Source organism: Macaca mulatta, chromosome 4 (assembly GCF_049350105.2).
Source record: "Macaca mulatta isolate MMU2019108-1 chromosome 4, T2T-MMU8v2.0, whole genome shotgun sequence".
NCBI lineage: Eukaryota > Metazoa > Chordata > Mammalia > Primates > Cercopithecidae > Macaca > Macaca mulatta.
Genome location: NC_133409.1, coordinates 85331908 through 85348651, shown reverse-complemented (window position 1 = coordinate 85348651; position 16744 = coordinate 85331908). Strand labels below are relative to the sequence as shown.

Below are 16744 nucleotides of genomic sequence, written 5' to 3'. Positions count from 1 at the left end.
CAGGATTAAGTTCATTTAGAATTATTTGTTTTTAAATAGTCATCCATTAATACACCTTCATCAGGTTTTTATGGCAGAATGTGAACTCCTGGCAGTCTGGCCAGGAATGCAGCCTGAATTTAGACTTCACCCTCATCTCTATGAATTTGATAAAGTCACACTGATATTTACAATAAATAAACTACATTTGTTTATAGATAATTCAAATTTGGCAGAAAATCTTAAAAACATCGTAAGACTCTACAAACAAAAAATCTTTTTCCAATCTTTCCTGTAAAAGAACTAAAAAGAAAAAAGTGAAATATTGATTTGCCTATGATATAGAGATCTATATATCCCAAGCATTGTACTCAAGTCACCTTAACAGTGTCATTATAGTTGATAAGTTTCCAGCATACTTTAGATGATACAAAAGACCCCAAATGTATGCTTATGGTATTAATGCTCATAGTTCCTTGAAACATATCCACAAATTATTTACTTATAATCTACCCATCTTTTTTTTTTTTTTTTTTTTGAGACGGAGTCTCGCTCTGTTGCCCAGGCTGGAGTGCAGTGACTGGATCTCGGCTCACTCACAAGCTCTGCCTCCCAGGTTCACGCCATTCTCCTGCCTCAGTCTCCCAAGTAGCTGGGACTACAGGCGCCCGCCACCACGCCCAGCTAATTTTTTGTATTTTTAGTACAGACGGGGTTGCAGCGTGTTAGCCAGGATAGTCTTGATCTCCTGACCTCGTGATCCGCCCGTGTTGGCCTTCCAAAGTGCTGGGATTACAAGCGTGAGCCACCGCACCCGGCCTAATCTACCCATCTTTTTCTCAAAATGATTAGAAGCTTTCTGAAGCTTCTTGTGCAGTACTGTCTATTTAAAGAGAATGTTTTCTTGGTCTAATTATAAGCATTTAAAAATCTGAAAAGATTCTACAAAAATACACAAAAGACTTTATCTACCATTTGCTATATCAAAACATTTCGTACAAGTATTGCATTAAGGGTTTGACCAAGTACTTCTATCGTTAAGCTCAGCAACACCCGGACTATTTCATTGCTAAATGTATTTAAACTCCGCAATTCTAAAACTCATTTGTTTAAATGACACTGACATTCTTTAATACATCACCAACACAATGAGTCTGTGCTTAGTGCATCTATATGTAAACACTCTGTTCCATGGCAATTCTACCTCCTGGCATCATAAAATGTTCCTGTGCTTTTTTATCTACTACAAATGAGAATCATTTGTTAATGAAAATATAGAACCAGCTTACAGTCATAATACCTTTCACTTAAAATAATTTTTAATGAAAAATACCCACATCGCTATATCTTCTTTTTCTTCCCTTATTCTTTCCTATTCTCAGACACTACTGTGTGTATCCATAAATATACACACACATCTTTTTTTTTTTTTTTGATGACATCTCACTCTGTCACCCATGCTGGAGTGCAGCAGCATGAATCATGGCTCACCACAGCCTCAAACTCCTGGGCTCCGATGATCCCCCTGCCTTAGCCTCCTAAGTAGCTGGGACTACAGGTGAGTGCCACTATGCCCAACTAATTTTTTTATTTTTTGTAGAGATGGGGACTTACTTTGTTGTTGCCCAGGCTGTTCTCAAATTCCTGGCCTCAAATGATCCTCCTGCCTCAGCCTCCCCCTGTTGGGATCACTGGTGTGAGCTACTGCACTTGGCTCATACATATCTTAAGGTTATCTGCCAATATACTTTAAAAAATAGATTGAAGATAAAATGCATTTTCAGAATATCTGTGAATTACAGGAAAAATATAATACTAGCTATGTGAAATGTAATATGCTTTTAGCTTATCAGAAGTTGTTACAGAGATTAAGAGTTCAAATCACTGTTTTGAAGTTTAGGCTAAACAACAATCCCACCAATAAGCTTGTAAAGATTTGTTTTTGCAAATATAGGAAGGTTGTCTAAATGAAGAAAGGTATACCCATACAATTCATATACTTCTTCCTGTTATTTATGCAGTTGATTTAAGTTATTTTTTTTTTGGCTAGCACATATGACAATTGATAAAGCCTATTAGAACATTGTGACATTAATTGGAGTCTACGTAGTATCTCACATGCAAAAGAGAAGAAAGACTGGAAACTCGGTAGATCAAAAAGACTTGTCTGCTTGTTTCTATGGAGTAGTCATTCTTTTATGCCTTTTCTTTCTTAATAAACTTGCTTTCACTAAAAGAAAAAAAAATACTTGGGTGTTAAGGAAAATAATATAAAATGAAAGCTCCCGTATTAAAGTTAGAGCCAAGACTATATAAAACAATGGAAACGTATCCACTGGAACGTAGCTCCTTAAAGGTCTTCCTTTCAGGCACACTGAATCACCCAGAATACTTTCAAAGCAGCTGTGCTGGCTACTTCCACTAGGGCAATGGGATATGAATTCAATCTATACTAACATTTACCTTGGAAGACAGATCTTTACATTCTTCCTCAATAGTAAAGAGGAGATATCTGCTATCTTTTGGGGGAATTGGTAGTTCCTTATCTTGAGGCAAGGTACCTCTAAGATTGCCTACTACTTCTAGAAGTTTGAAGTTTTCAAGAAGAACCAGTAGATGGACAAAGCTTGCTATCCAGGTGGCCCCATCAGTGGTGGTGGTGTTGGTGGTTAGACAGTGAAAGAAGCCAAAAAGCTGACCTAAGGAGGCAAACCTTAAAATGACAGAAGAACATAAAGTGTGTGTGTGTGTGTTTGTGTGTGTGTGTGTGTATGTGTGTATGTATATGTGTTTATTGTAGTACACCTACGCAGAAATTATTCTAGTGTGCATTTACCTTTTATTATAGGGTTATCTTATAATTATGATGTTATTCTTCCTTCTCCCTATGGATCAACAATCTGATCTTTCTCTCATTATTTTCAATTATTGTAGTTTTATGGGAGAATGTGAGGAAACAAATGGTTAATTCATTAGTTTATATAGCATAATATAAAAACTTGAGAAGACGCATAAGCAGTTGATACAAAAAAGGCAAACACTACCAACTGGGCACTGTAGAGTGATATAATAAAGCAGTTACAAATATTCAATCATATTAACAAGTCCCTCTAAGAAACTGGTTAAAGTAATTATAGGCAGACTGTTGAAAAGGGAACCAGAGTAATTAAAAGGAGGTGATTTAAGTATACATTGAAAAACAGGGATTAAAAATATTATTCATGGTCTAATGGGAATTCTTGGTTAAAAAATGTAGAAATTTCTGTGAAGTTCTCAAATTTTAAAATAAATTCTCACTAGATCGTGTGTACAATTTTAAAGTCCATCAATATAGGACAAAGGGAACACAGTGAAATACATTTTTATGGTATATCCAACCTGTGTTGTAGGCTGTTTTTGCCTTCTGACGTGATTTTGGGAAAGTTACTTAGTCTTCATCTTAAATAATGAGAATATTGTACTGCTTCACTAGACTATTGTAGAAAATGGGTCAATTACATGCAAAGCAAGTACAACAAACAGGGCCTGATACAAAGAAAGCCCTCAATAAATGTTCATCATTACCACCACTGTCATGATGTTTGCTTTATGGCCCATCATTAAATAGTTATTATTTTTTTCTTTTTTGGTAGGAGGTACAGGGATGGTGTATAGTTCTCCAGATATTCTGGTATAATTTGGTATTTAACATACATTAATTCCAATTTAAATTTGCAAGCATAGGTTTCTAGAAATCTTTCTAATCAGTGTACACTGTCACAGTTCTCTATGTGCATGTATATGTGTGATGTGTTTTCCTTTCACAAATTAACATCATTTTTCTTGTAGTCTTTAAGGATATTGCTGCTCATTTGCTGTGGAGCCAGAGGAGGAGGGGAGAGCCTTGGAAGACACCAACATGAACAAGTTGAAATCATCACAGAAAGATAAAGTTCATCAGTTTATGATCTTCACACAATTTAGTGAAAAGAACCTCAGTAAGTTGTCTATCTCAAAATGACTGGAAGTTTGATGTTGTAACAGATAATTTTTTCCAAAATCCTGAACTTTATATACAAGAGAGTGTAAAAGGATCGCTGGACAGGAAGAAGTTAGAACAAATGTACAATAGATACAAAGATCCTCAACATGAGAATAAAATTGGAATAGATGGTATATAGCAGTTCTGTGATGGCCTGGCACTCAATCCAGCCAGCATTAGTGTGTTGATTATTGCATGGAAGTTCAGAGCAACAACACAGTGTGAGTTCTCCAAACAGGAGTTTATGGATGGCATGGCAGAAGTAGGATGTGACAGCATAGAAAAACTAAAGGCCCAGATACCCAAGACGGAACAAGAATTGAAAGAACCAGGACGATTTAAGGACTTTTACCAGGTTACTTTTAATTTTGCAAAGAATCCAGGACAAAAAGGAGTAGATCTAGAAATGGCCATTGTCTACTGGAACTTAGTGCTTAATAGAAGATTTAAATTCTTAGACTTATGGAATAAATTTTTGTTGGAACATCATAAACGATCAATACCAAAAGACACTTGGAATCTTCTTTTAGACTTCACTACAGTGATTGCAGATCACGTGTCTAATTGTGATAAAGAAGGAGCATGGCCTGTTCTTATTGATGACTTTGTGGAATTTGCATGCCCTCAAATTGCTGGGACAAAAAGTACAAGAGTGTAGCACTAAAGGAACCTTCTAGAATGTACATAGTCTGTACAATAAATACAACAGAAAATTGCACAGTCAATTTCTGCTGGCTGGACTGAACTAAAGATCAATTCTCACAATTCAGACTGAGGGTTGGGACAAAACTTTAAGGATACATCTTGGACCATATCATATTTCATTCTTCTAATGGTGGTTTGGGCTTGTCTTCTAGTCTGGGATGCTCTAAACACTTATAATTCCAACACTGTGGATTTCATCTTATATCCGTGGACCATCCTACTTTATTCTCACATAAGTCCTAGAAGCTTTATGGTGATTATTTTGAGGTTTCCATTCTCACATAAAGCACAACGCTGTCTTCATTAGAAAACAGGTGGCATAAGAATTAAACATATGAACATCACAAAACAATTTGTAAGAACTGCTTAAATATATGCTTTGGGCTAGTTGCAAAGACTATGCTAACAGCACTTCCAATAAGGGTGATATATTTAGTATACTGGATCTAGAATGGTATTTTGGTTTGGGGGGAATTTTTTTTTTCCTGGCAAATCACATAAGTTGTTGATGTGACTAGAGTATCTGATGAAAAAACAATGTCAGAATAACCAACATGAAAATTTTTTAGGATAACTTGGTGCCTACCTGAAAAATGTATTGTGTTTCAGACTCTTGATTTCAAAAGGTTCACAGAACTAGTCTGAGCTTACCTTACCCATGTTTATATATAGTTGTCCTACGGGGAGATTTTATTTAGAAAATGTCTGCATAATGTAAGATTCTACTCCTGTCTACATTATGCACTACATAATTGGACTTCATTATGCTTTTGAAATGCTTATCTGCCTGTCACATAAGTTAAACTATTTAATTTGTTTAGAATGTTTTGGATTGCTACACAACACAATATTCTAAATTTAGGCATGAGGGTTTATTTTTTGTTTTGTTTTTACTTTTTTTTTTTGTCATTGCACTATGGAACACAAATGAAATTCTCTTAATTTATAAGAAGACAGTAGGAGTTAAATTTTGAAAATGGTTGTGATGAGCCATGAAGTTCAATCTTTATAATATAGGTACTGCTCTTTCAGACAAATAGTCCATTTTTGATGACTTCTTATTTTGTTGAAATTGCTTTAACTGCTAATCACTGTGGTTGCCAAATATTTACTTCAGGAGCAAAGATTTTCAAACAAGCATACACGATGCAAAATACCAATCTGGCTTCTAGTCTGTTTTCTGTTTTTGTTTCATTCAGATTAGCTCAGTTTTCTCATCAAAGCAGAATGCTATCTTTTGTGTGTGTGTGTGTGTGTGTGTGTGTGTGTGTGTGTGTGTGTGTGTGTATATGTGTATTTTATTGCAAGACCCATGAGCTGCTTTTATGCTGAAAATGGTCATTTTTCTGTTCACTTACTGACACTCAAAGAAGGGTTCTTTGCTTTCTAAACATTTCCGTAAGGCAGGCTAGAAATGTAATACTTCAAATGTTAGATGATTATGGTCTTTTGATAAGAATAGATTCTGCTTGGTATATCCAGGCACTCTCTAAGGTCTAGGGTTGATATTAACAAAGGAACGTACTTCAGAATAGCAGTATATTTTATGCAAATATGGAAATTATTTTAAGAAACAATGACATATTAAAACTGCTTTTCATTTACATGATTTTGAAATAGACTAGAAAGCTTTTCTTATAGACATATTAATATTCCAATCATAACTTTAATTCAAGAATATAGTTTTACCAAAAGAAAAATTTGAAAATTTATATTCAGGCTACTGGAATTGGTTATTAAAAGCAAAAGGAAAAAGAAGAACCTTGCTGCTTTCAGTATTACCTGATTTCATTTTTGTAAATATAAAGAGGAATTTTAATTATAAAAAATTTTTAAAAGATATATATGTCTATATATGTATATGTACTGTTTTGTTTCCTGTCTTGAAGATTTTAAGTTATGGTTATTGTTTTCAGACTGATTAATTCACATATGCTGTGTTTTGAAATAAGATCCCATTAGCTGTTTTTTGTTTATTTTTTTTTCAATATAAAGTGTTTTCTTTAAAAGTCTGATACTGGTTCATGGCCTAGTGCCTTGGATTTCACATATTTTTCTTTTTAAATGCAAAACCTTTTCAACAGAATAGTGTTTGTCATCAGGTAAGTACTAAACATTCATAATTACTGTTTAATTATAAACAAAAACACATAAAAGCTTTGAATATAGTTATGGAGCATTAAAGTTAAGGTTGTTCACTATGATGGCATCTTAGAATTAAACAAAACTTTTACTAGGGCTGAAAAAAAGAGAATATTGCTGCTAAAGTTCTTTATAATAAATCTTAAAATACCTACAAGTGTTTCGATCTCAAATAAATCTTAAAATACACACAAGTGTTTTGATCTGTTAAAATGTAGGCTGCAGGCTTGATAACATGAGCTGAAGGGCAAATCTAGCCTCTATGACTTCTGAAAAAAAAATTTCCCAAATTAACTCAGTAAACTGACAGCACAACTAAACTTGGAAACACACAGCCCTCTGCTTCTCAGATCACTGAGTTCAGGCTCCATAAGCCATGGTTTCTCTTTTGGCATAACACATATGAAAGTTCAATTACTGGGAAGTTTTGAAGTACATACCATATATAGGAAGTAGTGAGAGTGACTGAGATATAAACACATATTCTTATACTATTTGGCTTAGTATTGTATTTAGATGTTTTTCATTTAAATGAAGATTATTTTTTAATTTGTAGACTGGTGGCGCTTCTTAGAAAGGATCAGAGATATCAGAGCAAGAATAAAAGTCCTGGAATCTCCATTTGGTTTCAGCACAAATTGCCTCAACAAATCACCTTTAGCAGAGCTATTTAACTTCTCTAAAAACCAACTGCTTTGCTCTTTGATAAAAAACAGTGTCAGCGCTAGGTGTGGTAGCTCACACCTGTAATCCCAGGAGTTTGAGACAAGACTGGGCAACATGGCAAAACTCTATCTCTACAAAAAATACAAAAAAATTAGCCAGGCGCGGTGGCTTGCACCTGTAGTCCCAGCTACTCAGGAGGCTGAGGTGGGAGAATCCATTGAGCCCAGAAGTCAAGGGTGCAGTGAGCCAAGATGCTGTCACTGCACTCCAGCCTGGGAGACAGAGCAAGATCCTGTTACCCAAGCAAAAACCAAAAATCAAAAATCAAAACCAACCAACGAAACAAAAAACACACAAAAAAGGCAGAGAGGTACTCAAAACACTAGACATTTATCATTAGTTCTGGTTTTGTCACCAAATTTGAAAATTTAGGCAACTCACTTATATTTTTGATACTTTTTACTTTTAATTTTTCCATAAGAGCGAACATGAAGCTTTTCTTTGGTATATCCAGCACAGAAAGGCTGTCATATCACTTACTACATTTTACAAATACATTTTATAGTTAATATGATCAAGAAGAGGATTTCAAAGGTAAAGGGCAAGGACAGTCAATTCCATAATTATGCAATTTACAAATTAGAATATTCTAAACAGATTTTAAAAATTGAGATATGTATAGTAATTTTAACATTTATTTTTGTTAAGGGGGATAGCAAAGGAAATGCTAGTAACAGTAAAATATTAAAATATTAAAAGGAACCATGACAAAAATATCTCAAACCAAAAAATGACACAAATGCCCTTGATACATAATTTGAAATGGGATAGGAGAAGCAAAGGCAGGCTGTATTGTAGACTCTGACTTCAAGCCAGGAGGAATAATTCTACTACAACTACGTTTTTCTTTTGTGAAAGACTACTAGAACATGAGTAGTCAAGACTACAGAGTTTTCATAACCTGGATGATGGTGCAAATAAAAGGTAGGCTTCTATGAAATAAAGGGAATAGTTAAGTTACTATGATAAAGCAAGGAAATAAAAGAACTACTAAGAATGAAGATACTAAGACCTATTTCCGAGTCCTGAAATTGTTGTTTACTTTATAAACATTAACTAAAGCACCACTCTTCTAAGGTGTTAGCTTTACTCAGACACCAAAGGTTAAGTGACTTGTCTATGGCCTTATACTAAAATGGCAGCAGAGGAGAATTTACAGTCAGAACTGGTGGCAGATTCCCATCCACAGTTCACAAGATCATGCTGATGTCCCATGAGAGCGGTAGTATAATTTTCAATCAGCCAGCAGAGCTGCAAACTGCTTAAACCCGTACTTTCTAAGGCCAATAGTACCCGCGTATCAAATGAAAACAACAGGGTACAGAATTAGAACTGCCAATCAGTCATTCTCTCCAAGTTTCCCACTGGCAACTCTAATATTCTTTCCTCTTAATGGCTTATTTACTTTCATACAATTTTGTAGAGAAATTCCAAGAGTGAGAGGATTCAGAATATGAGCTTTTTTTTTTTTGAGATGGAGTCTCGCTCTGCCACCCAGGCTAGAGTGCAGCAGCGTGATCTTGGCTCACTGCAACCTCTGCCTCCCGGGTTCAAGCAGTTCTCAGCCTCAGCCTCCCGAGTAGCTGGGATTACAGGCACCCGCCACAACCCCCGGCTAATTTTTGTATTTTTAGTAGAGGTGAGATTTCACCATCTTGGCCAGGCTGGTCTTGAATTCCTGAACTCGTGATCCACCTGCCTTGGCTTCTTAAAGTGCTGGGATTATAGGCATGAGCCATGGCACCCAGCAGAAGCTGGTTTTCATCTCTTTACAATGCAGCTTCCTTCCAGGTGGCTTCCGACAAGCCAAGTCAAACATTTAAGATGGTCAAAACTAATGCTTATAACTTAAAATAGAGGAAAACTGCATACACAAATGTCTAATAACAGATAACTCACTAAATAAATTATGAAATTTTATATGAGGGAATATAGCATAGCCATTAGAAATTATTCTTGAGAACAATGTTTAATGCTATAAATTATTAGGCATTTATAAAATAACATAAGATATTTCTATAAGAAAAAAGTGAATGTGTGTGTGTGTAAATTTACCAAGAAAAAGTCTCCAAAGAAAAAAAAAGAACTGTACACAACTGCTGCATTTTAGTATCTGCTTTTTGCAAGAGAAAGGGTTGGTAATTCTAAAACTACACCACTGAATATTCTAGGATTGAGGAGCTAAATAAATATATCTTTATTAACAATACTGTGATACCTTACAGGTAGAAAGAGGAGTTATTAATAAAAAAGGAGGAAGACTAAGTGAACCCTTTGGTCTTAGATTGACATACAAGGTATAAGAATGATAAATATAGATGTTTTTACACACACATACACATGTCCATGAGAGGTAAATGGGCACGCAAATAAATATAAATGTCTGTGTATACATACTTACATTTCCTTGTTTTGTACACAGAGAGGGCCTAGAAGCAAAGACTCCCAAGTAGCAGTGGAATGCAGAAAGCACCCAGATTTTCTATTTTTGAGACAGGGTCTTGCTCTGTCACCCAGGCTGGAGCACAGTGGCTTGATCATGGCTCATTGCAGCCTTGACCTCCTGGGTTCAAGCAATTCTCTCACCTTGGAACCCCCTACCGTCCACCACCACACCTAGCTAATTTTTAATTTTATTTTTGTGGAGATGGGGTCTTGGCCTCCCAAAGTGCTGAGATTAAAGGTATGAACTACTATGCTCAGTCCAGATTTTAGTTTCTACAACCATCTCTAATAAAAGGAACCAAGGTTCTTATAAAAAAAATGGCTGATTCCAAGGCTGGGGTGATGGAGTGACAGCACAAGATGCCAGAATGCAAGGTAGTATTCAAGAAACACTGTGGTGAGTCTATGCTTATATAAATAAATAACTGAATAAAGTAAATAAATGGGGAAGAAGGGAAGTTCTTCCTTATCGTATAATTCCAAGAATCATTAAAATAGAAATTCACAATAGTAATTGTTCTGGGCAAATATCACAAATGGATGCTGCAAATAATGTTAAAAACTATGACAAGAAACAGAATATTTATATAATCTCAAAGTTATTTTCCAAAGTATATTTATTAATTACAAAAAAAAAAAGTAACTAGAGAAGAAGGCTGGCAGACATCACCTCAATTGTATAAAGTCAATATCATTGCCACACACATCTGTCATAAGCCTCCTGATACGATACACTAAGAGGACAAACCATCACTGCTGCCGTATTCTTGACAAAGAATACCATAAACTTAAATGTAATCATAACTGGCAAATCCAAACTGTGGGATAATTCCATAAAATAACTGCCTGGTACTCTTCACAAGTGCCAAGAAAGACAAGAAGGCCAAGGCGACATGACAACTAAATGCAATCTGGGATCCTGAATTGGATCATGGTACAGAGAGAGAAAGGGCAATTATTGGGATAAAATTCATACTGACAAAATTTGAATAGGTCTGTAGATTTGTTAATAGGACTGGACCAACACTGAGTTAAGATGTTAACTTTTGGGGAGGTTGGGTAACAGGTATAAGAAAATTTCATTGCAGTATTTTGCAAATACTTGTAAGCTTGAAATTATTTCAAAACAAAAGTCTAATTTAAAAAAAATTAAAAATTCATTGAAAAAAAGAAAAGAGCCTCATATTCATGTGAGTGAAGGTATAATTACTATGAATGACTTTAATTTTAGTATGCTGCTTTTCAAATTATCTACAATGAAGTGTACTATTTTTATAATTAAAGAGAAAATGATTTCTCTTTAGATGCTATTTATAAGGATCAACCATATTTAAGGAATATAAATATTATCCCAGACACTGTATATAAGATATATATAGATATATATACTATATAAATATATATACTGTATATAAAAATATCTAATAGAGGCTAAAAAGTATCTGGCTGAATCCTTTTCCTTAAAAGTAAATTTAGAAACAGACTCCTTTAAGAAATTTCCTAGATTATTATCTAGTTTTTGAATCGTTATTGACTGAGTGCTAAAAAAGAATCAATGAACTGATCACACAATATAGATTTTAGAAGTAATCCACATACAAAAATTATAACGTACAATCAAAATATCTGTAAATATAAAAACTTAATTTATCTTGCCGTTTCTCTTCAACCCTTTCTGACCCCAGAGTTCATTAACAAGTCAGTGTTTGAGAGAGGAAAGGAAGTTATAGGAAACACAAATGAGTATCCAGGGCAACAGCTAAAACTTTAGGACCTTTAACCTTTGTGAAGTGTGACTAATAAGCAGTAGCAAATCACCTTCCTCAATAAGTAAACCATGTGTTAGTTACAAAAGAGTGTAAAAACATGTTATATGTTTATTATAGCCTTACTTCCCTTCCAATTTTTGATAACTTGAGCTTACTCTCTCTTTTTATAGTACTTCTAGTTTCTAAAACAATAAAATTGTTATTTTTGATAATAAAAACACTTGAGGTTAATTTTAAAACATTCAAACATTTAAGAACAGCATAAAGAAGAAATTAAAAATCACCCGAATTCCTGCTACCCAGATACGGCTACTGTTAAACTTTTGGTGGACACCATTCTGGATCTCCTCTCTGGGTATATATTCATATATAGATATGGACATTCTACACAAATGTAGAGTTCATAAATGGAATTGTAATATTTTGTAGTATTCTAATAACCTGAGAGATACTTAGGTTATTTCCAAGCCTTAACTTTGCAAATCATTTCATAATGTATATTCTTGTATACATATTTATATAGACTAACTTACTCTACCTTTAAAGATCTTAAATCTTTTGAAAATTTTAAAAATGGGTTTTTATGAAAAAAAAAGTTTAAAAACACGTCCAAAAAGGTATAAAGTAGAAAATCAAAATCCTTTATAATCGCAATCCTTTAGGTATTCTTCCCCCACCAAAACCAGCTCCTCTGACAATCATCTCCCAGTAATGTTAGCTCCATGCTTCTAGTTGCTACGGAGAAAAGCCCTGAAATCATCTTTGGTTCCTTCCTTCCTTAAAAACCCTTGTTCAATTCATTAGAAGAGTCTGTTAGTTCTCCTTAGAAAAATATTTAGTATCTGACCAATTTTCATCAACCTCACCCATTACTAACCTGATCAAACCACCATCTTTTTATTGTCTAGCACTAGAGCACTTAAGGTATAAAAAGGTCATTAATATGGTTTCAGATTCCACATTGCAACTAACCTTCAAGAAATATCGCTTGTCAGGTTCTAGTGTAGCATTAAAGAAGAATACCCACAATTATCTGAAAAGGCTATAAAAATACTCTTCTCTTTTTAAACTGTTTACCTTTCTAGGCTGGATTTTTTTTCATATACTTCAACTAACACATCCTATTGCAATAGACATTTTATGTTGATTGTAAAAGAAGATATATAAACCTAGTTGATCTCTCATAAGTTGGATATTAAAGATACTTGCAAAATGTAAAAACTGCCATACTTCTCACTAATTTTTTTTATTGTTTTAACCATCTCTTTCGACCTTTTTTACAATAAGCCTCCTGGATATTCCTTGAATATACCAAGTAACTTCCTACATGAAAACTTTCTTAGTGTTTGAATACACACCTGCAGAGACCCTATGGTTTACTCTCTTCTTTCATTTTTAGTTAAATGTTACCTTACCAGTGAGATAGTTCCTGAACACCATATTAAAAAACAGTACAAAACATTACCCTCCATCTTTCTCTTTATTTATTTTACCATTCTTTATTTTTTTAAAGCAGTTATTTAAAAATGCCAGTTATTACCTATTAATTTATATTCTAAATTGTCAGTCTTCCCCAACTTGAGTGAAAGTCCATAATAGAAGGGACTCTTCTGTCTTGTTCATTATTATATGCTCAGTGCCTAGAAAAGTATCTGGCACATAGTTTGCCTTCAATATGTTTTAGTAGAATGGGTGACTAAAACTGTCATCTTATTTCATTTATATTTGTTTTTACTTTGGAAATTCTCGGTATGATCAACCAGTTGTTTCTCAACAATGATACCATAAAGTTGTTAAATGCAAGTACATTTTATCCTAAAACTAGCAAAAAGAGGGCAGGAATGATGGGAGAAAACACACATAGATATTAGAAGTGACTTTCATACCTGACATACTCTGAGAGCTTGGTCCAAGACTGTTTTGGTATCAGTGTCATAATCTGGGCAGGGTAGCATGGCTCGGCTGAGATGTGCCTGTAGTAGGAGATGTGCTTTGGTGTGAGGGCTGTCAAATGAATGAGGATTTAATTCAATGGGAAGACATTTTGCCAGTTCACTATTCATATGATCTTCATTGTGTCTCACGGGTAAATCTGTATACTCTTCTGCATCCTGAAAAAAAAAAAAAGCCCCACATGGTTGGATCAAAGTATAATTAATGTACTTCTTAGTTCTACTGACATTTAAAACATGGCTCAGAAAAATCATACAATAACTATATCCCTTAGAATTTTGCTTGTTCAATACTATCATAAGCAATGTATTAGTGATAGTGAGTTAGGTACAATCTATGTGAAATTCATGAATGTTCCTTTGTATTTACAGTCAACAAAAATAATAGAGTATTTACTAGTCATCACACACTATGCATGACACTGGGGCCACAGCAGTGAACCAGAAATTGAGAGTTCATCAGGGAAGGTAGATAAAAAAATTCTATAAAGTGTAATAAATGTTATGATACGGTAAAAGTACAGAGTGTTGAATGAAAATTCAGTTTGGGGGACCTTCTTATTTTAGAGGGCGAGGGACAGCTTTCTGAAAAAGTGATGTTTAATTTAAGATCTTCTGAATGAATGGAAGAAATAAGACCGGGCTGGAGAAAGGGGCAAGGACAAGACTGGCAAGATGAGAAAAGGGTAAAGAGCAGAATTAACTTACTATTTATTGTAACCAATTAGATCACACACAGAGTCAGATTGTTCTGGAATGTTTTGATTTTCCATCTTAGATTTTTAGGGTACAGTAGTGAAAAGTAGTCTGCATGATATCAGTCAATAAGTGCCAATTGAACCTACAAGCGAAACTAGAACTGTTGTGTTAAAAAACAGACTGATCTATTTATTAGTGTTTGTTGTAAAACAAAAATCATATTTTCCAAATATGTAGTTATTTGAGATTGTCCATGGATGTTGATATGAATCCTACATCAGACATAGCATTAATTGGATATGTTAATATTCAAACAGGGGCTGGATTTATCCTCCTACTGCAACTGCCCCTTCCTTAAAAAAAAAAAAAAAAAAAAAAAGACAAAACCTATGAAACAGTGGTCTTCAAGATGCTGAACATAAAACTATGAAAGACAATGATCCCTGATACATAGAAAACAAACCAGGTGAGCCTTAGCATTGCCTCAGCTTACTGCATGGAGAGTTACCATACTGTGGTGTAGTGAGAGGAAATCCAGGTACATCTAGAGGACTCCCTGTATTGAGGCGATGAAGACAGCCTTGCCTAAGTAGTGGAGAGTAATTAGCTCTAGGACAAATATTACTCTAGCCTGCCAAGCAAATTAAAAAAGCAACACCTAAAATGATCAAACAGCTTCCAAGTAAATTAACTGCATTCCAGAACAGAGCTCAAGAAGATTTATAGGAATACAAAAAATATAGTACTCAAGAAGGTGAAATTCACAATGTATGGCATCCGATTAAAGATTATCAACTATGCAAAAAAGCAGGAAAAGAGGATCTATAACAAGGAGAATAATCAGTCAATGAAAACTTACGAGTGACATAGATCTTAGAATTAGCAGACAAAGAAAACAGTTGTTGCAACTGTATTTTACATATTTAAAAAGTTACTGACAACTACTCAATTCAAATTTCTAGAGATGAAAATTTCTGGAGATGAGATTTTTCATCTCAGACATTTTGTTTTTTATGAATTTTATTAATGGAAGAATACATATTGAAGAAGAAATTCATAAACTTTAAGACATTAATAGAAACTATTAAAAATGAAATACAAACAGAAAAAAGAATTAAAAAAATCAACACAACATCAATGAGTTGTGAGACAACTTCAAGTGGCCCAATGCACAGTGTGGAAGGAAAGGCAGAAAAAAATTTGAAGAAATAGTCACTGGAAAAGTTCTAATTTGATATAAACTATAAATCTATAGATTCAAGAAATTCAACAAATCTCAAACAAAGAAAACTGAAAACTATACAACCATAATTAATCACTACTGAATTGCTCAAAATCAGTAATAAATAGAAAATATGAAAAGCAGCCAGAGGAAACACTATGTTATATACAGTGGAAGGAAGATAAGAAAGCAAGGTGCTCATCAGAAATAATGCCATAAGGCAACAGTGAAGCAACATCTTTAATTTACTGTAAGAATAACAACTGTCGGGCCGGGCGCGGTGGCTCATGCCTGTAATCCCAGCACTTTGGGAGGCTGAGGTCCGCGGATCACGAGGTCGAGATTGAGACCATCCTGGCCAACACGGTGAAACCCCATCTCTACTAAAATTACAAAAATTAGCTGGGCATGGTCGCGCGCGCCTGTAGTCCCAGCCACTCAGGAGGCCGAGGCAGGAGAATCACTTGAACTTGGGAGGCAGAGGTTGCGGTGAGCCAAGATGGCGCCACTGCACTGCACTCTGGAGACAGAGCAAGAGTCCATCAAAAAAACAAACAAAAAAACAAAACAATAAATAAAAAAAGGAAAAGAAAAACAACTGTCAATCTAGAATGCTAAAATTCAGCGAAAATAAATATTTCAGAAGTGAAGAATTTTCAAACATACAAAAACTGAAATAATTCAGCTGATGCGCTTAATGTTAAAGTCATTGTTCAGGCAGAAGACAAATTATACCAGATGAAAATATGGATCTACACAAAGAAATGAAGAGCACTAAAAGTGGTAATTTCATGGATAAATATGTAATAATTTGTTATTACTATTTTAATATCACTGAATACAAAATGATTGTTTAAACAAAAATAATAAATACACATTATGGAGTTTACAATACATGCAAAAGTAAGATATATGACACAATAGCATAATTTCTGGTAGGGGAGAAACAGAGGTATAATATTCTGAGGTTCTCTTATGATACATGACATCTTATAATATCATTTGAAGATAAACTGTGATGTTAAAAATGTACACCATAAATCCTAAAGCAATCACTAAAATAGCAAAATGCAAGAGTTACAGT

At 34.4% G+C, this 16744-nt stretch overlaps 1 protein-coding gene and 1 pseudogene across 2 annotated transcripts in view; one reads left to right on the top strand and one right to left on the bottom strand.

Moving 5' to 3' along the window:
* ASCC3 (activating signal cointegrator 1 complex subunit 3) overlaps positions 1-16744 on the bottom strand; it is a 372277-nt gene that overhangs the window by 19032 nt on the left and 336501 nt on the right. For both annotated transcript variants that reach the window (XM_078001240.1, XM_015136988.3), the window contains one exon: positions 13674-13898. In XM_078001240.1, coding sequence (XP_077857366.1) covers positions 13674-13898 — 225 coding nt within the window. The remainder of the gene's footprint in view (positions 1-13673; positions 13899-16744) is intronic.
* Positions 3856-4658, top strand: LOC106998052 (DCN1-like protein 1 pseudogene; annotated as a pseudogene).